This window comes from Stenella coeruleoalba, assembly GCF_951394435.1.
Source record: "Stenella coeruleoalba genome assembly, chromosome: 1".
Taxonomy (NCBI): Eukaryota; Metazoa; Chordata; class Mammalia; order Artiodactyla; family Delphinidae; genus Stenella; species Stenella coeruleoalba.
In genome coordinates this window covers 59,788,000-59,815,321 of record NC_137169.1, presented here as the reverse complement: position 1 = coordinate 59,815,321, position 27,322 = coordinate 59,788,000, and the positions used below count along the sequence as shown (strand labels likewise).

The window sequence follows — 27,322 nt, the reverse complement described above, 5'->3', positions numbered from 1 at the left end:
ATTTAAGGCCAGGACGGCAGAAGGCAAGAGAGTAATATAGGTTAGCCAACAAAGGTAATAAGAATTCCATGTCTTCTAAAATAGAAGAGCCCCAAAATACCCTCAAATATTTCTGTCATATAGGATAGTAGAGAAATGAAATTCTGAGGAAATAATCATTCTGTCCCCCTTTGCCTCTGAAGCTTTTTTTTGCTGATCTGCTTGGAGTTCACTTTCATAAAAACTATAACCAGTCACAACAGGATATTTAGGATAAGGGAATTAAGTGATCCCAAGCTCTGACAAAATCTAAAACCAAAGCCAAAGCCAAAACTAATGCCAAAACCAAAGAGCTATATTCAGCAAAATGAGTAAGTGTTTCCAACTGCCTCAGATTATCCTGGAGTCGTGTTTTCTCAACTATTTTGCTTATTTAGCTGAGCACAGAAGACACTCATTAAGAGGTAACGCTGGCAGTCCCAAATACCTTCCTGTCCTGCAGAGGCCTCGAATATACACTGATAATTTGGTGTGATAAAGTGAAACCCTCTGGGAGTTACCCCTCTGTCAATCGAAGGAAAAAAAAAAAAGGAAGAGCTAATGCAATGCAATCCTGGACCATAAGACAGTTCAAATGACTTTGCTGAACTCTAATTCTGTCGGTAACCTGTAACTGAAAATAAATAATGTCTATATTTTCTTAAAATTTCCCCAGTTGGGGGTAAAATGTTTTTCTGTTAAAATAGAAAGTGAGAAACTATAAAATAATTATATTTTAGCATGATAATTCTTGAATATAAAACATAGTGATTTTCAAACACAGCAACCTTACTTGCCTCTGTTTTATGCATTGGAGTTTTTTGTACTGTTTCACTTGATAAAAACGTTTCATGGGCTTCCCTGGTGGCGCAGTGGTTAAGAATCCACCTGCCAACGCAGGGGACACAGGTTTGAGCCCTGGTCTGGGAAGGTCCCACATGCCGCGCAGCAACTAAGCCCGTGCACCACATCTACTGAAGCCCATGCACCCTAGAGCCCGTGCTCTGCAACAAGAGAAGCCACCACAATGAGAAGCCCGTGCACCACAACGAAGAGTAGCCCCTGATCGTCACAACTAGAGAAAGCTGTGCACAGCAATGAAGTCAGGTGGTTTCAAAAGAACACCAAAGAAGTTTAAACATAAATGCTCTTATATATTTACTTTTGAATAATTTATTTTAATTATAAATACATCCAATTTTAAGGATTCCATCTAACAGAAAAAAATAAAACTTTCTTTGTGAAAATACGATTCATGAAATAAATAATGGTCACAAACCACAGTGCTAGATAAAGTAGGCCTGAATAAAAATAAAATATATAAGGTTTTGAACATTAAAAGGAATTTCAGATTATAGCTTTATCAGTTGATAGTTAACTGTCAGTTATCTGAGAGTTCCAAAGTACTATTCTTAAAATCTAAATCACTCCACAGATCCTCCAGACTTTCATAAAAGAATAAAATTTTACTTCATAACTAAGCTTCAGTGTTTGAAAACATAAATTCTGTTCCCCTAAGCTAAAACTGAGTTATTATTTATCTAAATTTCAAGATGAATGTTATTTTTTCAAAGTGCCCCATGGTAGGATAATAGCTATGCTAGGGAAATAGCAGGGCATAGTCCAAGTAATTTATTTGAGAAATTTATAAAATACATTTGAACTCAAAGAAAAAAAAATCAAAATATATACACAAGTAGTACTGTATTAAACAGATCTGCATGCTGGCCAGGATAAAAGGGGGAAAAAACAAAAGCAAAAACAAAGAAGAGAACTAAGAGAACTCACAGTTGATATCCACTGCCTCTATTATCTTTGGTGCCAATCCACTTGAAGGCAGTTCTGTTATGGTAGGAAAACTCTTTTCAAGCATAAATGCTAAGAATGCTACCCAAGCCATAAGCAATGATTTGAAAAGACTCAGAGTTCCTAACAGCATCACTGAGCCTTGATTATAGTTATATGATTTGTTTTAGCCAATGGAATGTGAATGGACATAAAATACGCTATGTGTGAGCAGAAGCTTTCACTGAACTTGAGTGGGTCGGTTTGGCCTCTTGTTCCTGTCCTCTACCAGAAGAACAACACGTCCCAGGTAACGGTACTCCTTCAGCCTGGACTGGAGTGAGAAGACTGGGTGAACAGAGCAATGCAGAGTTGCTGCTGTAAGTGAGAAATAAATGTTTGTGGTTGTAAGCCACTGAAATGTTTTGGTATCTTTAGTTACCACTGCAAATGCTAACTGGAAGAAGGGGTAAAATAATATTTTACTCAGTTAGCCCACAAATTGTTGGTTACTTGCAGCTGAACATATTCCTAAATAATATATCCATAATATGTACATAAATAAAAGATTATCACTTTACTTATATATGCACTCTCTGGGCAGCAATTTACAATGTGTCTGAACTGACAGAACTTAGCATCAGAAAATTATAAATGTGAAGGCCTAAAGGAAAGGGACCACACAGGGGATAACTTGCAAATGTGTGTGGCCTTGCCCAGAGAAGTATGCAGCATGGATACCAGGGTAGTTACAGGGCTACAAGAGGATAGGAAGTACGTGAGATGGGCTGCTTAAAACAAACTATACCAACAGTTAGCAGCCTTCTGTTCATCTCAGGCAACCAAATGTAAAAGGACCAGAAGTAAATTGCTCTTTCCAAACTTTAAAGCATAACAGAAAGAGGTAGAAGAAATTAGTATTTGAAAGGAATGGATACACATTCATGTTTTCTTTTCATGCCAGAGAATAATTAGAAGAAAAGCAAGAGAGCAATATCAAGTGAGTCACTCTAATGCATACTCAATTATCATTTATTTGAAAACTTTTTTTCTTAAAAAGAGGCTTTAATTATTTTCCCCACAAAAGTATTCGCTACATTTCCAGTAATTTTATATAGGGATGTTTAGCTTTATAAGCTGATGCTCTGATTCATGCTTCCTCAATATCTCAGTCAGTTGCTCAGTTTCCTTAATATTAGTGTCAATGTTCTAGTTACGCTTGAATAGATTAGCTCCCTATCCAGGATTCTTCAGACAATAAATTGTACCTCCATGTGTCCAGTTGTTCCTGTCAGAAATCTTGAAATAATCCTTGATACCATACTTATTATCTCTAGCCCTTTCCCACTATCAATTCAGCAAAGAATACAAGAGGTTCTACAAGGCATACCCACTTCTATCCACCTGTGCATTTCCATGACCAAAATCCTAGCACAAGATACCTTAATATCTTGCCCAACCTACTGTAAACATCTCCTAATTTAAAAATCCCTACTTCCTCTCTGACCTTCTGGTAATGCATTTTAAACAAAGCAGCTCAAGTGATCACTTAAAAATATCAATCAGTTCACACCACTCTTCTGTTTAAAAATACTTAATGACTTCACATAGGATGTAGAATAAAAATCTTATATTCTTAACTGGGTCAATAAATTCTGAGATGATCTGGTTGATGCCTGTCTCATATTAATGCCAGTCTCTCCTTGCTCCCTAATATTCAGCCACACTGGCCTCTTTCCAACTACACTGCCCTCCAATGCACCACCTTTTTCTGATTTAGAGTCTTTGCGTACACCATTTGCCCAGCCTGGAATTCTCTTTCTCCCTCTCTTTGCCTGGCTAACTCCTATCATCTAAGATGTCTTACTTAAATATTAGTTCATCAGAGATGCTACTTCTCCTGCTCAGATCCGTATTACATTCACTCTCAGTACCTTGGTCTTTTCCTTCGTAGCTCTTATCATAACTTGAAGTTTTATATTCCTAGAGGGATTAGTTGTTTAATGTCTGCCTACCCCGTTAGGCTATAAGTGCCATGAAAACAGGGGTCACATGTGTAATCAGCCTTGTCTAGCACAGGGCATGGCACAGAGTAACAGCACAATAAATATTCAAAATGGATGAATGAATTAATGCATGAACATGAGTAAAATGTATTAAACTGAGAAAATGTTGCAGATTCTAGTAGATTTGGTAGAGTTTTTTATTATAAGTATTGTCCCAACAAGCTACAGAACGATAAAATATGTATCTCGCTGGTTTCTTCAATTTGTTCACAAATCAGAGGAGCTGCTTCTGTGTGGTATGTACAAGAACGATGGCAGAGTTCTTAGACTTTAGGTGTATCAAAATATGTGTGAACACACAATTATAAACTAAGAAAGTCAAAGTGCTTCAAACATATAAAATTTTCTCAATTAGACTGATCTTTGTCTCTTTTAAATATAGCTTTTTAAATTACTAAAATTTTAATTACACATAAAACAGAATACATTTTTTTATACAACAGGTTCTTATTAATTACCTATTTTATACATATTAGTGTATATATGTCAAGCCCAATCTCCCAGTTTATCCCACCACCACTCCCCACCCCTCGACAACCGCTTTCCCCCCCACTTGGTGTCCATATGTTTGTTCTCTACATCTGTGTCTATATTTCTGCCTTGCAAACTGGTTCATCTGTACCATTTTTCTAGATTCCACATATATGCATTAATATATAATATTTGTTTTTCTCTTTCTGACTTACTTCACTCTGTATGCGGTGTCTAGGTCCATCCACGTCTCTACAAATGACCCAATTTCATTCCTTTTTATGGCTGAGTAATATTCCATTGTATATATGTGCTATATCTTCTTTATCCATTCATCTCTCGATGGACATTTAGGTTGGTTCCATGTCCGGGCTATTGTATATAGTGCTGCAATGAACATTGGGGTGCATGTGCCTGTTTGAATGACAGTCTTCTCTGGGTGTATGCCCAGTAGTGGGATTGCTGGGTCATATGGTAATTCTATTCTTAGTTTTTTAAGAAACCTCCATATGGTTCTCCATAATGGCTGTATCAATTTACATTCCCACCAACAGTGCAAGAGGGTTGCTTTTCTCCACACCCTCTCCACCATTTGTTGTTTGTAGATTTTCTGATAATGGTCATTCTGACTGGTGTGAGGTGATACCTCATTGTAGTTGTGATTTGCATTTCTCTAATAATTAGTGATGTTGAGCATATTTTCATGTGCCTCTTGGCCATCTGTATGTCTTCTCTGGATAGATGTCTATTTAGGACTTCTGCCCATTTTTTGATTGGGTTGTTTGTTTTGTTAACATTCAGCTGCATGAGCTGTTTATATATTTTGGAGATTAATCCTTTGTCCATTGATTAATTTGCAAATATTTTCTCCCATTCTCAGGGATGTCTTTTCATCTTGTTTATAGTTTCTTTTGCTGTGCAAAAGCTTTTAAGTTTTATTAGGTCCCATTTGATTATTTTTGTTTTTATTTCCATTACTCTAGGAGGTAGGTCAAAAAAGATCTTGCTGTGATTTATGTCAAAGAGTGTTCTTCCTGTGTTTTCCTCTAAGAGTTTTATAGTATCTGGTCTTACAATTAGATCTTTAATCCATTTGGAATTTATTTTTGTTTATGGTGTTAGGGAGTGTTCTAATTTCATTCTTTTACATGTAGCTGTCCAGTTTTCCCAGCACCACTTATTGAAAAGACTATCTTTTCTCCATTGTATATCCTTGCCTCCTTTGTCATAGATTAGTTGACCATAGGTGCATGGGTGTATCTCTGGGCTTTCTATCCCATTCCATTGATCTATATTTCTGTTTTTGTGCCAATACCATAGTGTCTTTATTACTGTAGCTTTGTAGTATAGTCTGAAGTCAGGGAGTCTGATTCCTCCAGCTCCGTTTTTTTACCCTCAAGATTGCTTTGGCTATTCAGGGTCATTTGTGTCTCCATGCAAATTTTAAGAATTTTTGTTCTAGTTCTGTAAAAAATGCCATTGGTAATTTGATAGGGAGTGCACTGAATCTGTAGATTGCTTTGTGTAGTATAGTCATTTTAACAATATTGATTCATCCAATCCAAGAACATGGTATATCTCTCCATTTGTGTCATCTTTGATTTCTTTCATCAGTGTCTTATACTTTTCTGAGTACAGGTCTTTTACCTACTTAGTTGGGTTTATTCCTAGTTATTGTTTTCTTTTTGTTGCAATGGTGAATGGGATTGTTTCCTTAATTTCTCTTTCTGATTTTTTGTTGTTAGTGTATAGGAATATAAGAGATTTCTGTGCATTAATTTTGTATCCTGCAACTTTCCAAATTCATTGATTAGCTCTAATAGTTTTCTGGTAGCATCTTTAGGATTCTCTATGTATGGTAGCATGTCATCTGCAAACAGTGACAGTTTTACTTCTTCTTTTCCCATTTGTATTCCTTTTATTTCTTCTTCTTCTCTGATTGCTGTGGCTAGGACTTCCAAAAGTATGCTGAATGATGGTGGCAAGAGTGGATATCCTTGTCTTCTTCCTGATCTTAGAGGAAATGCTTTCAGTTTTTCACCATTGAGAATGATGTTTGCTGTGGGCCTTTATTGTCATATATGCCCTTTATTATGTTGAGGTGGGTTCCCTCTATGCCCACTTTCTGGAGAGTTTTTATCATAAATGGATGTTGAATTTTGTCAAAAGCTTTTTCTGCATCTATTGAGATGATCATATGATTTTTATTCTTCAATTTGTTAATATGGTCTATCACATAGATCAATTTGTGTATAGTGAAGAATCCTTGCATCCCTGGGATAAATCCCACTTGAGCATGGTGTATGATCCTTTTAATGTGTTATTGGATTCTGTTTGCTAGTATTTTGTTGAGGATTTTTGCATCTATATTCATCAGTGATATTGGTCTGTAGTTTTCTTTTTTACAGAAATGTAGATCAATGGAAAAGGACAGAAAGCCCAGGGTGATGGTGGCCTAGTAGAATGAGTTTGGGAGTGTTCCTTCCTCTGAAATTTTTTGGAAGAGTTTGAGAAGGATGGGTGTTAGCTCTTCTCTAAATGTTTGATAGAAGCCATCTGGTGCTGGACTTTTGTGAAGTTGGAAGATTTTTAATCACAGTTTCAATTTCATTAGTTGTGATTGGTCTGTTCATATTTTCCATTTCTTCCTGCTTCAGTTTTGGAAGGTTATATCTTTCTAAGAGTTTGTCCATTTCTTCCAGGTTGTCCATTTTATTGGCATAGAGTTGCTTGTAGTAGCATCTCTTATGATGCTTTGTATTTCTGTAGTAGCATCTCTTATGATGCTTTGTATTTCTGTAGTAGCATCTCTTATGATGCTTTGTATTTCTGCAGTGTCCATTGCAACTTCTCCTTTTTCATTTCTAATTTTATTGATTTGAGTCCTCTCCCTCTTTTTTCTTGATGAGTCTGGCTAAAGGTTTATCAATTTTTTTAAACTTCTCAAAGAACCAGCTTTTAGTTTTATTGATCTTTGCTATTGTTTTCTTCATTTCTATTTCATTTATTTCTGCTCTGATTTTTATGATTTCTTTCCTTCTACTAACTTGGGGTTTTGTTTGTTTTTCTTTCTGTAGTTCCTTTAGGTGTAAGGTTAAATTTTTCTTATTTCTTGAGGTAGGATTGTATTGCTATAAACTTCCCTCTTAGAACTGCTTTTGCTACATCCCATAGGTTTTGGATCATCGTGTTTTCATTGTCATTTGTCTCTAGGTATTTTTTTATTTCATTTTTGATTTCTTCAGTGATTTCTTGGGTATTTAGGAATTATTCTTTAGCCTCCATGTGTTTGTGTTTTTTACATTTTTTTCCCTGTAATTGATTTTTAATTTCATAGCGTTGTGGTCGGGAAAGATGCTTTATATGATTTCAATTTTCTTAAATTTACCAAGGCTTGATTTGTGACCCAAGATGTGATCCATCCTGGAGAATCTTCTGTGTGTACTTGAGAAGGAGGTGTAATCTGCTGTTTTCGGATGGAATGTCCTATATCTCAATTAAATCTATCTGGTCTATTGTGTCATCTAAAGCTTGTGTTTCCTTATTAATTTTCTGTTTGGATGATCTGTCCATTGGTGTAAGTGAGGTGTTAAAGTCCCCCAGTATTATTGTGTTACTGTCGATTTCCTCTTTTATAGCTGTTAGCATTTGCCTTATGTATTGAGGTACTCCTATGTTAGGTACATATATATTTTTAATTGTTATATCTTCTCCTTGGATTGATCCATTGATCATTATGTAGTGTCCTTCCTTGTCTCTTGTAACTGTCTTATTTTAAAGTCTTTTATCTGATATGAGTATTGCTACCCCAGCTTTCTTTTGATTTCCATTTGCATGGAATCTCTTTTTCCATCCCCTCACTTTCAGTTTGTATGTGTCCCTAGGTCTGAAGTGGGTCTCTTGTAGACAGAATATAAATGGGAATTGAATACAATTTTATATTAAACTGTAAACTAGAGGTATGTCCATATAACAGCCCTATAATTGTGACACCATAAACTGGACATCAGGATTCTTTCACTAGAATTTCACTCAGTGAATTTGAAAGGAAGGAAAGTCTAGGTTACCTTGAGTAACAAACACTCCCCCAAATCTTAACACAACAATACATTCACTCTTGCTCATGCTACATGTTGAAAGAGATGACTTTATTTAATGTAATTGTTCAGGGGTCAGGCTGATGGAGGCCCCATCATGACAAATATGTCTGTAATTGCTGTATCAGGAGAAGAGCAAATAGTGCACTAGGTCATAAATACTTCTACTCAAGAGATACTCATCACTTTTAGCTCCTATTGCATTGGCCAAATTAAGTCACATGTCAGCCTAACTGCGAAGAGGGACTGGGGACCTAAATCCTATGATGTTCTCAAAAAGGAAAGAGAAGAAGAAATCCAGAGGAACCACACTAAAAGCTGCCAGAGTCAGAGACATTTAGAGGCATAAATGAAACCATTCATTCATACAACATGCATTTTTTCTGCACTATGCTGTGAACTAGTATGCTAGGAATAAAAATCAAGTGAGCCACTATACATGTGGAGACAACCACTTAAACAATTATTTAAGGATGCTAAGAATGATACATATTCACATTTTGAAGAATCCCCAAAAGACCAACTTACAGTGATCTTGGGTGATCACACAAATCACACAATTTAAAGCTCTGATCTTTTTAAAAAATATAATCAAAGCACTCTAAAGTTTCATTAAAGTATATTAATAGTTATATATATTTCATTTAACTAAGCAGTCTAAAAAGAATGTACCAACTTAACAGTGATCTTTACTCAGCTTAAGGGTAAATTTCTTACATGTCTCAGATCCAGAGGAGAGTGTAAAACTTTTCAAGTAACATCATAGGGTTTTTTGTTGCCTTCCTTCTCAGTGTAAATACTGGAAGCTATTATATTACTTTTTATAATGTGAGTCCATCTGACTATAATTCTTGACTCTCAATAAAATGTCCTACTTTTTATACCAAAAATATACTATTTTATCCATTGTTAAACAAAAATATTAAAATTTTAAGGACATTTAAGACAAGAAAATATTCATCCATATTTCCAGAATCCAAATTCAATTTTCTTTTTTCTGCATTCCTATCTATCTTTCACACATTATCATACAAAGAAATTCTACTTGGAAAAAGGAGAAGAAGATCAAGAATATATTCCATTCTAAAAATTGTGGATAACTTTACACATGCAAAGAAGACATGTACTCTTGAGCTTTGGGGCTGTCCTTGTCACATGCAGAGCCAAAAGGGGTGACAAGTGCATCCCCAAGACTGTGTGCAAAGAGACTGATGTTATTCCACTAGCAGTCACTATTACACCATGTATTCACAGCTGAATTTATGCTAATTAACAAAGAGTAGAGAAGATATATACCTTGCCAACTGTTCCAGGAGACAAGGGCCCTTGGCCTGGCTCAGAGGGTGTATTTAGGATAGGATGCATAGAGAATGTACCTAGGACTAAGAGCTTGACATATATACAATTATATTTAGGAAAAGCAGACATTAAACACTGTTTGTACAAACCATGCTTTAACATTTTACTCACCAGCACATTTTAGACTTTAAGATAAATGCATTCTCAATTACCCACCTTCCTAGTTTTTCCAATATATTTTCGTAAATGAGCATGTACCCCATCTGTTAATTCATATATTTATTAACTATTAATAACTATATTTAGTAACTATACTAATAACTATATTTACTAATAAAGCTTATTTTCTTCATAATTTTTATATAGAAAATAAATATACATTGCAGTTCTAGTAGTTTCTGTACCAAGGTACAAAGAATACATCACCTTTGCACCTTTCCCCTTGTTCATATCCCACTTTGGTATCCACTATGTTTGAGTTTCAGCAGCTTGCTTTTATTCTGCAGGAAGTAAACCTTAGTTATATCGAGATAGAAAAAGCAAGTAAGCAAGTAAATAAGCAAGCTAGCAAGCAAGGAATCAAATGCAAAAACTCCCTTACTCCTTGTAGTACCTGTCTAAATAACGTCTCTTTAAATAGCATTAGATCATTTGAAAGACAAAACAAGCATTATTATGGAGGTAATTCAAACCCTGGATGGGTAAAGGTTGACATCTTGTCTTACCTTTAACACCTAGTCTTAGGACATTCAGATTTTGTCATATAAAATGGTATGTGGGATTATATTCACAGATACAGAAATATGTTCCATTCTATCACACCCACGAGTCCCAGAACAGTACACTGAAAGCTGGCATGAATAAGAACCATTCCACAAATGAAAAGCAGAGCTAACGTTCTGATATGCAATGAACTAATTTAGTCACCATATTTTTTTCTTCAATTTTAAACATTAATGCTACACTAAGAAGTATTCATTTTTCCTTTAAAAATGGTTATGATATGTGGCTATGCAGGTAGTCTTGTTAAGTAGATATTTCTGTATGCCATTATTTATAAGCCAAATACATATTTTAAGAGATGTACATCATCATTTCAAAAATGTTTTATAATTGTTGCTAATATGTTTTGGTAGTAGGTTAGAAAACATCTTAAGTTTCCCAGTAACTGAAGATTCTAGATAAAATGTATTCAGAATTTTAGTATTAGAGAAAACATTAAATGAGAAACATTTGTTTCAATTTGTCTCATGAAAGAACAGAGAATTTCCTTCTTTAAAGTTGTAACAGTCATAACATAACAGATAAGTAAGTAGATATTTAGCAGTAAGAGGAAATTTATTATTTCAAAGTTTCCTCCAAATATAACTTTGTATGTATATACAAACTTTGTATATATATACAAAATATAACTTTGTAATGCAAAAAAAAATTAACAGAAATGAGTATGTTTTTAGAAATTTCAACTATATCATATTTTATTTTCCTGATAAAAATGTTTTCCTAATCAATATTCAAGGCAATATTTTATAGAAAGGTCTAACCTCACTTTAAATAATTCTTGTTTTCTGGTAAGAAAAATCATTGATTATCCTTAATGAAATTAGCAAATTCAGAAGAAAATTCATTTATTTAAAAGGAATTGAACTTTTCTCCATCATCTAATATTTAGTTGGCATTATTCTAAATAGATCAATAATTTAAAAGAACATTTTAATTTTCATTAAAAAGGCTGTAGTATCCAAACTTAGAATACTTTAATATTAGTGAAATTAATTCCATATTTCTTAAATAATGGTACCTTTGTAAAAATAGAATACTTAACAGATGGTAAATTTATAGAATTAAACTGCCTAGATAGTCAAATCAAAGTGGAAAGATAAGGCAATTGTCCAAAAATCTTAGGCTAAATAAAAACTCAGGCCAAAATTCAAGCCAAAAATGAAATGAGAAAGAAATGTATTTTGGGTGGGTCATCATGTTGGCTGACTTCATTAACTGAATTTAGTAGACGAAGATTTTCATCCTTATTTCCCTTTGCTAAGGTGTAAAATTTCCAGAAGTTCCAAGGGTGTGGTTTTAGTGGCCGAGGTTGGAAGCCAAGAGATCTGGTTCTATTTATGTTTCTCTCACTAACAGATGTGTGACCTTGTACAAGAAAGCACACTTATCTGGGCTTAGTTTCCTCTTTTGTAAAATAAGACCCTCTAAAGTCTTTTAACTCTCAGAAATGTTATGAACTCATGAAATAGTAAGATGACAGCTATGTGAGAGTATGTATTATAAAACAGAGCAATTACAGCTGTATGTGTATGTGTGTGGTATGCTCAATGTTCAACAATATGGTATTACCCTAAGGATATTGCTAATATTTAACAATCACTCGAAGTTTAAATAGGTATTTGATTTAATTATAATAGCTTTTATAATTGTCTTAAGAAATTAATCACACTTGAAGTAGGGAAGAAACTTTTTTTCATGTCTTGTGTTACACCAACTCAGAATAACACCGGAATAAATATTCAATGTGATGCCAGTGCTAAGAATATGTGGTCGGAGGTACATCTCCATTCTAATGACTCTGTAAGATGCCTACTCATGGTAAGAACTGCAATGGTGAATGCATTAGATGCAGAAAACCTAATAAGTTAATATTCAAGAAGTCTAATTATTTGCACTTTTAAATTATTTTAGTTACACCATTTGTGTCATATTAATTCTTCAAATTCAGCTGACACATTTTAGCTTTGTATCCATTACTCACCTTTTTAGTACAGCAAAGGTCTTCATAACATTTAGGCACTATCTCAGTAAGGTTCATTTCTTGCCTCTCCTTCCATTACCACATAATTTGATAATGCAGACAGCCATCTATAAAATATTTTGCCACTATACAAACCAATATTTATCTCTTTTAGTATAATAATAACATAAAAGCCTGTAATTTTTTTTTCTTGGGGAATTAAATCAAATGCTCTCTTAGACTGTTTTACCCATCTTTTCCTCTGCTAGCTCTGTATTCCACAGTACCACCTCCTTTTCTTTCTCCCTGTGAAAATCTCATAATAATAGTACTTACACTATTAGTATTTTTCTTTTCAGGTCACCTACCTCTTTTGTTTAACTGAAACCTACAGCATCTCACTTGTTCTCATACTATTTTACCTCTTGAAGAGCACAAAATTTAATTCTCTCCATCTGAACATACACACACACACACACACACACACACACCACACACTTACACATATATCCTGCCATTCTCTTGCTCTTAACAAATTTGTTATGCTACCACCTTGGGCCTGGGATCACCATCACCTCAACCTACTGAACTTCATGTAGAGTAAAAGTACCCTGGCACAACTGAAGAAACTGCATCTTTAAGAAGCCAGTAAATGAAGTCTTTAAACAATGTTAAGCATCTACGCTAGTGTTAAAATATTTAAATAGATCATGTCAATGCTAATATAAATTTCACTACTTCATCTCTGGTAACTACTATTGCTTTCATGTTTATTAAAGTGAAATAATATTTTTCTACGGAGATTTTAAGTAATTTATCAAGCAGTGAACAGTACAGTGAAAGTGAGTATATGCAGGAAATCCTTTGGGTTATTAAATTTATTTAATAATTTTTCCATGTGTCATTGAATGACAAATGATAATTTTTCTGTTATGGTTAATAATTTACATAGCATATATGATACCTCTCCAGAGGTTTATATATCAAATCACAATTTCAAAGTAGATATGACAGCTATTGACTCAAAATTGCTTTACTGAAAACTTCCTTACTGTACTTTTATATGACAAATTCTAATAGTTTATTAAATGTTTCTGTCATGAATTAATTATGCCAGGAAGATAAGCAGCAGTATCTTCTGTACCAATATTAAACGGTGGTCACAAAAGTAATATGGTGCATTATTGCCAAATATGTTGATCACTTTGAAAAGTTGTTTCAAAATATTAAGTTTTCTTAATTCATTAGGAAATAATTCAATGATCTACAGATTTCTGTCATCTAACAAGCACAATTTTTGCCTGTGAAGGAGAAGGCATAGGATGGAGAAAATGGTACAGAAGCCAAATCTGGGTTTAAATCATCACCTTGTAGCTATGTGACATGGACGTATTACTTCTGTCTTTGAACCTAAATTTTCTAATCTTTCAAGTGGTGAGAATAATGCTTCTTAAAGGATTATTTTGAAATAAGGCACTTATGGTAGGTCTTTAGGAGCTGGTAGCTGTTACTATAATTATGCACTATGGTAAGAGAAGCCAGATGACAAGGGATGGTTCCTGACCACAAAAGGTCAAGAATTTTAAGCATATCACTTAATTCCAAGATAGGAAATAAACATATTTAACTATTTAAATGGCATACCTTAAAAACATACTATGCCATCACGACATATAACCACACACACACACACACACACACACACACACACACATTACTATAGAAAACCTCATTTGTACCAAAAAGTTTATGTTGCACTCTTCTAAAATGTACCATTTTGTCTTATTATTTGCTATGTACTAGAATTATAAATTAGCAATTATTACTACTTCTATTTTATAGCATTAAAAGAGGCTGGTTTGTATTACCAGGATCACATGTTAATTCTGGAAGTACCTATGGTTTTCTTAATCCTCTTTCACTACCTCAGGATAATTCACTAGAGTATTTTCTATAAAAACATGGATATTTCTAATGATTCAAGCCCTATTCACAAAACCTGGCTAAAAACTTCATAAAGGAAAAATATTACTGTTTTGTGGCCATCATTTTTCAAACATTGTTGATTTATAGTACCACTTTGAAATTTGAGTTTTCATTGATAATTCACGAATCAGTATTTTAACATATATACAAAACCTACCATCTAGGCATCTCCTTTCTGATTTTGTGGTTCCTCAGAGTAGAATTTAATAGCTACACTATATGGTCAAATTGCTATTTTAATCTTAAAATTCCAATTTTTAATCCTGAGACATTAAAAACCCTCCACTGAATACTAATGTAGTAAACAGCTTCAAAGTAAAAATGTCAAGGTTCTCAGAAGATCCTAGAATCATCTTCTATATGTCCTTCCTTGAAGATATGAATTACTTAATGGTCACTTGGCTTGGCACAAACTAAAGGTCTGTTCTGTGTCACAGATGTGAATTAACGTTTCCCCCAAAGCCATCTTGCCAATTCACGTGACTGACTAGACCCAGCCAAAACAGAATATGGATGATACTCTACAAAGCAGCCATTCTTACTGGAGAGACCAAAGTACTCCAAGTAATGTCTTTTATTGGTTATGTGGTTGTTATAATTATTATACTCAGTGAATAGCATATATTGTCTAATGAAGAATTTTCCAAAAATTATGAAATAATTTATGTGAAGGAAAAAGAATGGAATATGGATCCAGAAATAACTCAGATGGTAATTTATCAATAGTTGGTTACTCTTTGTGCACTCTGTTAATTTGGATATGAAATGAAATTATAATATCATGGAATGAGGGATCCAGCCTTACACTGGGACAACAGTCATCAGAAGATAAAATTATAGTAAAAATAGGTGTAATTTTGATACATCAATGAAAACATACCTTATCTTCAAATTTTCAACTGTTTTATTTATTTTTTCAACTATTTTTAAAGGGTGGACATTTTAAGTCATGATTAAAGAAACTAGGTTTTCATATCAAGTATTACCATGTACTATGAACTGCAAATGAGAGAGATCTAAGAAATACCCCCGAGAATTAACACCATGTGGATAATACAGTCACTTAATGATTTCATAATTGATAAAAATTCATAGTGATATTAATCTGTATCTTTGCATTTTTTTTAAATCGAAAACACACAAAAATACAGATGCACAAAAGCACTTTAAGCTATGTTCTATATTTTATAGAGGAAGCAGAAAAATTAAAAGCTTACAAACAAAAGTGGAATGAGATTTTAATTAAGAAAATTTTAATGCCAGACTAAAGCAGCACTAAAATTCGGAATAAAACATGGCTACTGTAACTGAAGCAGGTTTATTTCTTTAAGAAGTGCTTTCTAATTCTGAAGCTGCATATGTGCAGGCACACGTGATGGGGAATGTAAGGGTTGCCATGGTAAGTACACATCTTTTCTTGGGCAGTCAAGTATTTTTAAAACTGTATAAAGAACTCTCACTTCATAATATGTCATGGAAATTGACTCTGCTTTCCTTACCAACACATATTAGTATGATGCAATGCAGCACAGGACAGAAATAGCCCACATTTCTAAAAACTTCAGCCCATTAAGATCGCTTATAAAACATGGAGTGAAAATGAAATAAGAAATCTCCAAGTCAGGGAACTAATTAAATGGTGGGTCTAGAACAAGTTCTACCTCCATTAAATTAATAAATAATCACACCCCAGGACATTCCACATGCCTGATACACTCCCCGGGAGTCCAAAACGCAAACAGCGCTAAACACCACCCTCAATATACTTTAGTCATATGACTTACTTTTAAGGAAAATTAAAATTATTCCTACAGCCCTACTTTCTCATTCTTCCCCGCGGCGATCAATGGTTTCCAAGAAGCAGGGATGTGACTCTTATCTACTGTCTTTTGCACAAAATCTCGTGGTGCTTCTCTTAAGAGTCTGTGAAGTCAGTTCAAGACGCCTGGATGGAGGCGTGACACTTGGACTGGGGAGGTGGCAGAATCTTTTGAGAAACGCAGCAGGTTCTGAGGCGCTAGAGAACCCACGTGTGCAGGGGCTGGAGAACTTTTCCGCCACGTCTCCCGGAAGGAATGCCTCACTTTTAAATAGGGTCTAGCTGGGGCGAGGGGCGGGGGTGGGTGGAGGGTGGGCAGTAAAAGAGGAGAGGTGGGCGGCAGAGCAGAAGGTTCAAACCCTTCACAGGTATCTACTCGTGCTTCTCCACATTCTATTCTCGCCCCCTTCAACTTTATTATTTTTCCTTCTTAAAGGAGGACTTAAGCAACAGGGATGCCGAGCATCTCATAGGCTCAGCCTGGAACAAAGAAAATCGAGTTCCTAATACTGTATCGCTCCTGTTGGAGATCACGTGTCCTGCTTTCACTGGAATGCACTCTTCTCGCCCACGCTATAAATTCTCTACTGTGCTTAGAAATTTTACCCAGGTTAAAATATGCTCACATACAAATTGCTTTTCATCTACCAAGAGAACCACACTTCAATGTAAACAGGTACACATCTTTACGTGGTGACCCAGTTACCACTGCAGGTAAATTCAGAAGTGTATTGGGAAAGTAATGGGAAAGAGCAGGTGGAGGACCTTTTATATCTCACTGAGCGTACCCCCCCTTACCCCCCATACACACACCTTTTCTAATTTCTTTTGAAGGACAACTTCGAAAGGAACGTGGGAGTCGTGGGAGTCTCAGATGGTTCCTTCCTGAAGCCGATTCCCGGGAGTTGTGAAAGTGACCCTTCCCTTCTCTGCCTGGCGCTGCGCCCTCTCGCCCAGCCCGCTCGCTTTGTGACTTGATGGGGAGGAGACAGTGAGGGAGAGGGCGGAGGCGGGTCCTTTATGCAGCCCTGATGGGCAAGAAGTAGTATAATGAAGCAATTCTGCAGCCATCTCCGTTATTATTAAGTCACATTCTTTTTAAAGGCATTCTGTACAAGCCGCATTCCCTCACCCCCATTCTTGACTCTGCAAACTGTAAGGCAGGACACCCTGTGGCAGCCAATTGAGTTGTCCGTGAGCTAAGGTGCTATGGTTATCGTAATGTTAATGTGCTTCCCTCCCTCTTTCCACGTAGGATCTGAAACTAGTCCTGCATCATTAATGACTCTAAGAGGAGGATGCTAGATGCTGAAGGGGGCTCAGCACTGGGATTGGGAATAGAGCTGGCTCACCAGCTTCGCCGTGCAACACAAAGAAGATGTGTGGGTAGGAGTTGTCTAGCTTAGGGGGAAGGAGACAACGCTTTTCCTGACTCCCAGGGAGAAAGCTTTCGCTCCATCGCTCCCCCAGTTCTTTCGGTCTTCCAGTCTCTCATACTCCTTCCCTTTCATCCCCTCCCCAAAACCCCACCCGTTCCCTTTAATCCCCAAAGGCATAAAGATTTTCTAATTGTATTTTTCAAACAAATAGACATCAAACAGGAATACTACAGCTTCTAAGATAAAGGGACAAACGCGACCTGCCACAAGTGTGTGTGTGTGTGTGTGTGTGTGTGTGTGTGTGTGTGTGTGGGGGGGGGGGAGAGGGAGAGAGAGAGAGAATATCAAACGAGCGCTTCATCCTTCAGACACCTCCAGGAAAAAACTGACTGGAGATACCCAAGATAATAAAGAACTAAGATCAACCTCAGCTCAACCAACGGTCCCAGCACCAGGACCCCAATCTAGCTCTTTACCTTTCCTTTTTGCAATATGTAACCCTTTAAGTTCAGCCCAGGCCGCTCGGCGCTCCCCTGCACCCGCACAGCTAGCACCCCATTCTAAATGCCCCGCAACCTACCACCTCCCCGCCGCCTCCGCGGGCCACCGCGCAAGCAGCTCCCAGAGGGCGCTGAAGGCTCCGGTCCTCCCACCCCCGCCCCCGTCGGCCACCCGGGTCCCACACCTCGGGCGCTGTGGCTGTCGCGGCGAGGCCCCCGCAACCCCCTTGGCCACAGAGCGATAGTGTCCTACTCACATCGCCGGCGGGAGAAACTGCCCATGAGGTTCCGGAGAGAGTGAATCGTGCAGCTGCCAAGGGTTATTCCTTAAAGTGTTCGGGGGTCCGCAGTGGAGTGGGCACGAGGTTCCTCGGAGGAGAGGAGCGGTGAAGGAGGAGAAGAGGAGAAAGAGGGGATTCCAGGCAGGTGCCACGTTAGACCATGATGCCCGTGCCCTTCAGGTGGACACCTGGAGAGGTTCCGGCGGGAAGCAGCCGAGGGGAAGCCCGAAGCGCTGGCGGGGGAGGCAGGAGCGCATCCACTGCCCAGCTTCCGCCTGCCCTGCGCGCCGCGCTAGCGACCGCAGCAGAAGAGGCAGCGGCGGTGGCGGAGGCGCAGCTCCCTCCCCACCCCCAGAAGGCTCCACAGACAATGAATCCTGGGCGGAGAAGATCCGAGCAGAAAAGGCGAATCTTGCACCCAACTCCGTAACACCCCCTGCCCGCTGCCGCGCCTCTCCTGGGCGAGGATCCCCGGGGACCGGGGCGCAGCGGGCGGTTCGGAGGGGCAGTGCGCTCCCGCGGCTGCAGGCGGCGGCCGAGTGGGCGGTTGCAGGTCCCTCCGGCGAGAACCCGCTGCCCAGGGGCTGAGTGTCCGTAGCTTCGAGCCCAGGGTTCGCCCGGAGTGGGGTCCTCCTCGGTGCAGTGGCTCGGTGAACAGGTGCCAGGATTGGCAGGCGAGGAGGCGCTGCTCCTGGCTCTTGGCTGTGTCTCCGTGCTCTCCCCGCCCCCTCTCTTTTTTCCCACCCCCTTTTCCGACGACACCAGCTGCAGCTGCTTCAAAGTGTAAAAAATGTCAAGGAGATTTTCCAGCAATAGGGGAGGGGGTGACCACGTTCACAGCCCTCGGCCTCTTTTTGAGATCCTCGCCTGCCCCTCTGACCTCCACTCGGGCTTCCCCAAATTGTGAGAAGAAAAATCCCAGTCCGGCGGCGAATTGAAATGGTCGCCTTCTCCCGGCTCCGGCACAGGCTGTTGTTAGAGAACGGGACAACAGGCCGAGCTCTCTGGGTTCTTTCAGTCGCCCGCCGTGCGCCAGGCAGGTGCCCGAGGCACGGCGCCGGGCAGCGCTGGGCCGCCGGTTCCTCCCGTTGCCGGACCGGCCCGTGGCGCTCGGGCGGCGCGGCGTCCTGCAGCGCGGGCGACTCCGCCGCACCAGCGCCCCCGGGCCTCTGCGCCTTCCAGAGCTCCCCTGCACCCGCACCGGCTCGGTGACGCTGCGCTCGTGGCTCCGCAGGCTGCCGCTCCTGCTATCTCAGCAAAGAGGCGGCTGGGAGCGCCTCCTCGGGGTTTCCTCCCCCGCCCGCCTTTCCCGCTGCAGGTTGTTGTCTGCCAAGGAGAAAAGTCTCTGCTAGCGGGTCGGTCGCTTCACGTCAGTCAAGGCAACGACCTTTGTGCCTGCTCTCACGTTCCCTTCTCTTTCTGGGGCCAGGGTTGCTGCCCTGGGAGTGCGCAAAATAAGAAGGGGTTTTCTAACTCTCCTTCGTGTTTTCACCGCCACGCCTCCTGCCATGAACACACACTCTCACACTCACACACACTCATATGCTTCCTCACGTAAAAGCACACACAGACACTTTATTCTCTCACACTTGTCTTTAAACTCTCATAAGCAGCAATATGTTAAGAAACATATTGACGAAGCTGGTACTATATTTAGACTTCTCTTTTATTCTCTAAACCCATTGGGTCAATTCTCTCTTTAAAATAAGATTTATTATCCTGGAATCACCTACTTTTTTTCTTTTCCTGGAATATAGGCTATACGCTTTTTGTTTCCTCATTATAGGAAAGGATTTCCCTTTAGTTCTCTACATCGCTAATACAGGCAGATGTCATGGTATTCATTTACCACTCTGGGGTGGATGCAAACTCACAGTTTACTAAAAAGAAAATGCATTTGCTCATATTCTTGGATTTGCAATGCTAAAATCATCAAGGTCAAAAATCATCTTTTCTGGCTGTTAAGGATTGTCTAGGAAGAGACTTTGGAGATTGACACCTAATCTGCAGAGTACCAAGAATTATTATTTTCCACTTTACCTGGGCCATGAAAGTGGGCTGACTTTTAAGGATAACTTCCCAGTATATCATATTATTTGCATGTAAAAGGAAAGAGGAATGAGAGCATATTTTGAAAATCCAGATCATTTTAAAAGTGTGTTATAAAACACCACTGAGAATGGGTTCTGAAACGGCAAGGAGATGAAAAAAAATTTTTTTAAGGACAAATTTTGAATTGACCTCTGTGGAGCTCTATTTTTTTCACCCATGGTTTTGTCCTTGTAAACATTTGCCACATCTTAGTGTCTCAGCTGGATGGAGTGATATGAAAAATTTTAGGTACTGATTGAAAATCTAAAAAAAGCATAACCTCGCACAACAGTTATACAATTGTAGCAATTCTTTACAGGCCTCCAATTCTTTTGGATACAGTTTACACAGAACTTTCACATATATTATTTTATTTAATCCTTTCCTAAAACTATTTGGTGGGTAACGTTTTCCACACTTATAGGAAGGGCACAAGGCTCATCTCAGAAACGTACCCAATTGCCGTGTACTTGAACTCAGAATTTCTTATTTTAACTCCAGGATTCATTCCCTTTTACCAAAATATTTGACCAAAAAAAAAAATTGTATGTAAAATCACAGCCAATTATGAGGAAACTGCAGATCATTGCAAACAGGTAACATACCTACCAATGAACTTACATCTCAGGTGTTCAGTGGAACTTTCCTAAATGAAAACAAAATTGTTCCCTTCTAATGGAGAGAAAGATATTTTTTTGGAAGCCCAAATTAAAAATTGATGATGCCCCTGTAATATATTTCAAATCATACGCCCTCCTTTCCTCTTTGTCATATCCTAGAACCTTGATTTCAGACTATATAGGTTCAAATAGATAAAATATTTTAAATATGTGCAGGTGTGATGCAGTGCCTATGGGTTTTTAACAAACATGATTTTAGCATGAAAAAAATAAGAAGGAAGTATTCTCTGTAGAATGGGCTTTGGATACAATGGCCCAATTTTTTTCTAAGGTTTATGAATCTTGAACAAATTTTGGCCACCTTCACTATTTAAACAATGAAGCATACTGAAGAGATTTCAATGGTTTCATAGAATTAAGGATCTATTGAAATGCAAATAAAGATGCTGTCTTTAAACTCCAAGTTGCCCTCTCATCAACCCTCTGGAAATGCAGATGACTGTCTGCAAATTGGAGAAAGATGAATGTAGAATATCCTTAGGCTGTCACTCAAGCAGAGGTCCAACACCAAAAACAGTAACAACTCAAAATTAGGTCAAGGCAGTTTTAACAGTTTAGCTGTTCAGATTACATCTAAGAATGGTTAGACATTGAATCCATAAAATTTTGTAAACTGTTAATCAATTCCTTTGACTCACACTACTAAAATTTTTGAAAGGATAAGCTGTTTCCAGGATAAGCAGGACTAACCTTGTTTGAAAATAAAAGACATATGGTGATATTAGACAATCAGGCACCAACTATCTTTCTAATATTTTTCTTTGGAAGCCTGGTATGTCACACTTGTCTTAAAAAGATTTCCTCTTCGGCAATTCCTGATTTTAAAAAACCCACTTATAGAAAGCACAATACTTTCAGTTTTACCAACCATTAAAGTCTTAACAGGATTATCTTAATTAGATATTGGTCCTTGGGGAAATAAAAAAAACTTTGTTAAATTTTGATTTATGGGGATATAGATCTGAAGAGCTCGGAGCTGGTAGAGCTTGGTAGGACAGGATCAGTATCAGTGGGGTACCATAAGAGTATGGAGTACTGTTAGCTTTTGAAAAACAGGGAGAAACTCTGAAAAGGAAGTGGGAGTCATTAGATTCTTCTTCAAGTTAATCTGTTAGACAGCCTTTACTGTGAAACTAATCTCTCAGATTAACAATCTAGTCTAGCTAAAGAGAATGGTTATTGTTATATTGAATTCATTTGGATAATTATTTTCTATTTTTAAACATTAATTTGCATATTTATGATATACAAAATACAATGAACACTAATGTACACATCATGCATCTCTTTTAAGAAGAAAAATATGATTGATAAGATTGAAGCTTCCAGGACTTCCCTGGTGGTCCAGTGGTTGAGACTTCACCTTCCAATGCAGGGGGTGTGGGTTCAATCCCTGGTCAGGGAGCTAAGATCCCACATGCCTTGTGGCCAAAAAACCAAAACATAAAACAGAAGCAATATTGTAACAAATTCAATAAGGACTTTAAAAAACATGATCCACGTTAAAAAAAAAAAATCTTAAAAAAAAAAAGGATTGAAGCTTCCTCTCCCATTCCTCTATTTCTTCTCCCCTTACCCCACAGAGGTAACCTCATTCCTAAACTTTTGTATTTATTTGTACATTTGTACATTACTAAATTTCATGCCCTTTTACTGCTAACAACATGTTTATATTGCTTTGCAAATTTTACTCTTACAAAAGTGATATAATGCAGTATGTATTCTTTTACAACTTGCTTTTGATTTTGAAAGAAAACGGCATTATGTCTATGAGTGTGAATTGTTTTGATATGTGACACTCTGGTTCACTAATTTTTACTGCCGCATGATACTTGACTTTATGAATTTGTCATTTTCACCTTCTGATGACAATTTTTACTTTAGTAATGCTGTTATAAACATGTTTGTTTATATCTCTTTATGTATATGGATGAGAGTTTTTCTATTTTATATACCATCTAGGAGTGGATTTCCTGGGTTGTGGAGTATATTCGATATTCAATTGTTTTCAAACAATTTACATTCCTGCTATCATTTATAAGAGTTTTCTTTGATCCATATCCTGGCAGTACTTGGTATTATCAGATACTCTCACATTGTCCAGTCCAGTCCAAGGGGTGTAAAATGGTATTTCATTATGGTTTAAATGTGTATCTTCCTGCTTAATTATAAGATTGAGAACCTTTTTATATTTATTAACACTCCACATTTCCAATATGAATTGGTTAGTTTATATATTTCATGCATTTTTCTATTGGGTTTTCTTGGTGTGTGTGTGTGTGTTTGTGTGTGTGTGTATCCTGGATTCTATTCCTTTGTCAGATCTCATCTTTGATTTTCACTCTTAAGATGATGTATTTTTATGAAAAGAAGTTTTAATTTAATACTGTCAACTTTATCAGTACTTTCCTTTATGATATGTGCTTTGTATCTAGTTTAAGAAACACTTTACTATCCCAAGATTATATATTTTCCTATATCGTATGCTAAAATCTTTAGAATTTGAATTTTTTACCTTTCAGACTTTAAACTATCTGACATTGACTAGATAGAATAAGGTCTTGTGATTTCACAATCTGTTTTCACGAGATCAGTGGCATGAGAAAAATTAAAGAAGCTATCATGGATTTACCCTGTACTTAAGAATTAATAGTCCAAAAAGAAAGGATAAAGAAAAGTCAAAGAAAAAGAATAAGATGAGGTGCCTTGCTTTCCTTGTCAATATTGATTGTGAAACTACAGTAATTTAGGACAGTTTTCAATTGAAACAGTTTAAAGAGATAGGTGAAACCAAATACAAAGGCCAAAAATTGAGCAATGAGCTTTTATACAACAGAGGAGGCAGAAGGCAATCAGCTACCTCGTGAGGAATAAAATGAAAACTTAAACAAAAATTAATACCTTACCTCACACTATAGACAGAACAAAATCATATTGGCGGTTTTCTCTCACAAGCAGTTCAGACAAAATTTAATATACCAGTACTCCAACAGGAAGGTTATCTTAAATGAAATATAAGTAAAAAGACCAGCTCTGAGGAATTTAATATATTTTTTTAAAAACATAATATAGGTGAGTTCACTAACACATTATGGTATAAACATTTTCTGAGAATGTCTTTGCTATCTCTGGGTAGTTTCCTATCTATATAAAATTTTAAATACATTTTCTTCAACCAGAAGTTCTTTCTGATTATAAAATTACATTATCCCATGATCTTAAATTTTAATACAGTATATTATTATTATTTTGAGTAGATAGGAATTATAAAAAACAGGTAAGGAATTGATGATTTTACTAGCAAAGGTTTTTTTTTTAACAACAACTATAAACTGCTGAAGAATTTTCAGTGGTCTGCAAATATAGGAATTCAAACTGCATAACTAACCAGAGTTCAGGAGGTTTCATGCACACAAAATCCAGAACATATACAACATTCACCTTCCCTTAGATAACATAATCCTTTAACCCAAGAATCTGTACGTTGCTGATATTAAGTTGTTTCTATGCTAAATCAGTCAGTAAGGAAACCAATTATCTTTCCTTAGAAGTTAAGGTAAACTAATATTTGTGGCTTTTTTTCTGCTTTGTACTTTGTCATACCTTAGCTGAGATAGGCTGAAAGCTAGGCATCTTGCACCAGTTAGCCAAGTTGTGAACGCAAAGGAAGAGTTCTTGAATGAAATTAAAAATGCTACTCCAGCGAACACACATATGATAAGAAAGCAAAACAGCCTTATTGAAAAGAAAACTTTTAGTGGTCTGGATAGAAGATCAAACCAACCACAACATTCCTTAAGCCAAAGCCTAATTCAGAGCAAGGCCATTACTCTCTTTAATTCTATGAAGCCTGAGAGAAGTGAGGAAGCTACAGAAGAAAAGTTTGAAGCTAGCAGAAGTTGGTTCATTAGGTTTAAGAAAAGAAGCCATTTCCATAAAATAAGAGTGTCAAGTGAAGCAGGAAGTGCTGATGTAGAAGCTGAAGCAAGTTATCCAACAGATCTAGCTAAGATAGTTAATGAAGATGGCTACACTAAACAATAGATTTTCAATGTAGCGAAACAGCCTTCTATTGGAAGAAGATGCCACCTAGGACTTTCATAGCCAGAGAAGAGAAGTCAATGCCTGGCTTCAAAGCTTCAAAGGACAGACTGACTCTCTTGTTATGGGCTAACACAACTGGTGACTTTAAGTTGAGGCCAATGCTTGTTAACCTTTCCAAAAATCCTAGGGCCCTTATGAATCATGCTAAATCTACTCTGCCTGTGCTCTATAAACCGAACAACAAAGCCTGGATGACAGCACATCTGTTTACAACGTGGTTTACTGAATATTTTAAGCCCACTGTTGAAATCTGCTGCTCAGAAGAAGACTCCTTTCAAAATATTACTGCTCATTGACAGTGCATCTAGTTACCCAAGAGCTCTGATGGAGATGTACAATGAGATTAATGTTATTTTCATGCCTGCTAACACAATATCTATCTATTTCACGCCTGCTAACACAATATCAATTCTATAAATAATACAATATCTATTCTGCAGTCCATAGATCAAGGAGTCATTTTGATTTTCAAGTCTTATTATTTAAGAAATACATTTTTTAAGGCTATAGCTGCCATAGGTAGTGATTCCTTTGATGGACCTAGGCAAAATAAATTGAAAACCTTCTGTAAAGTGTTTACCTTTCTAGATGTCTTTAGGAACATTTGTGATTCATGGGAAGAGGTCAAAATATCAACATTAGCTGGAGTTTGGTAGAAGTTGATTCCAACTCTCATGGATGATTTTGAGGGGTTCAGGACTTCAGTGGATGAAGTAACTGCAGTTGTGGTGGAAATAGCAAGCGAACTTTAGAAGTGGAGCCTAAAAATATGACTGAATTGCTGCAATCGCAGGATAAAACTTTAAAGGATGAGGAGTTACTTTTTATGGCTGAGCAAAGAAAGTTGTTTCTTGAGATGGAATCTAGTCCTGGTGAAGATGATGTGATGGTTGTTGAAATGATAACAAAGGATTTAGAATACTACATAAAGTTATTTGATAAATCAGTGGCAGGTTTTGAGAGGATTGGCTCCAGTTTTGAAAGAAGTTCTACTGTGGACAAAATGCTATCAAACAGTATTGCATGCTTCAGAGAAACTTTTCATGAAAGGAAGAGTCAATTGATACGGAAAACTTTAATGTTGTCTTAGTTCTGAAAAACTGCCAAAGTAACCCCAGCCTTCAGCAATCACCAACCTGATTAGTCCAGCAGCTATCAACTTTGAGGCAAGAACCTCAACCAGCAAAACCATTATGACTTGCCAAAGGCTCGGATAATGGTTAGCGTTTTTTAGCAATCAATTATTTTTAAATTAAGGTATGTACATTGCTTTTATAGACATAATGCTATTACAAACTTAATAGACTATTGTAAACATAATTTTATATGCACTTGGAAATCAAAATATTTGTGTAACTTGCTTTATTGTGATGTTCACTTTATTGTAGTGGTCTGGAACTGAACCCACAATATCTCCAAGGTATGGCTATAATTGTTTTCTTGTATAACACAAGTCTTGGGACCTCAATTATAGTGTCAGGAATTTGCTTTGTTCTAGAAAGAGAATTCTTAGGAAAGAAAGTCTTTCCATTCAAAGATGGGAAAATAGACATAGCCAGAAAAATAAATATTTATCCTATGTTTTTGCTTATTATGTGAGACCACATCTAAAACCTAAATGGAAATGATGGAGGAAAGTATAAGTTGAACACAATTCTAATTTAATTATAAGGCAAGATATACTAAGCTGTGATGATTTTGTCTATTTGCCTGACAGAAAATAGTCAAATAGTGGTGCCAGACACAGTAAGTTCAGCAATTTGAGGTTTTAAAAATTACTTATTTTTAGTAAAAGCAGGAGCAGTTTGGACATATGTAGTCAGGACCCCAGAACTTTTTGTTTAGGTCTCACTGTTATGCTTACTTCAAGATGAAAGAAATGGCTTTGAGTATATAAATCATACTGTAATATTTTAATATGTTCCAGAATGGTAATATTTAGCATAGAATCTAATCATAGTTCAGCGTGGAGACTTCATACTATTGACTATTAAGAATAACTG

General features: G+C 37.1%; 1 protein-coding gene across 1 annotated transcript in view; it reads right to left on the bottom strand.

The window, feature by feature from the left end:
• LOC307182241 (leucine-rich repeat-containing protein 7-like) overlaps window positions 1–18,855 on the bottom strand; it is a 395,705-nt gene extending 376,850 nt beyond the window's left edge. The window contains exon 1 of the mRNA XM_079913466.1: window positions 18,421–18,855. Within this exon, the coding sequence (XP_079769592.1) occupies window positions 18,421–18,422 (2 nt within the window). The 5' untranslated portion in view covers window positions 18,423–18,855. The remainder of the gene's footprint in view (window positions 1–18,420) is intronic.
• Window positions 18,856–27,322: the final 8,467 nt, after the last annotated feature.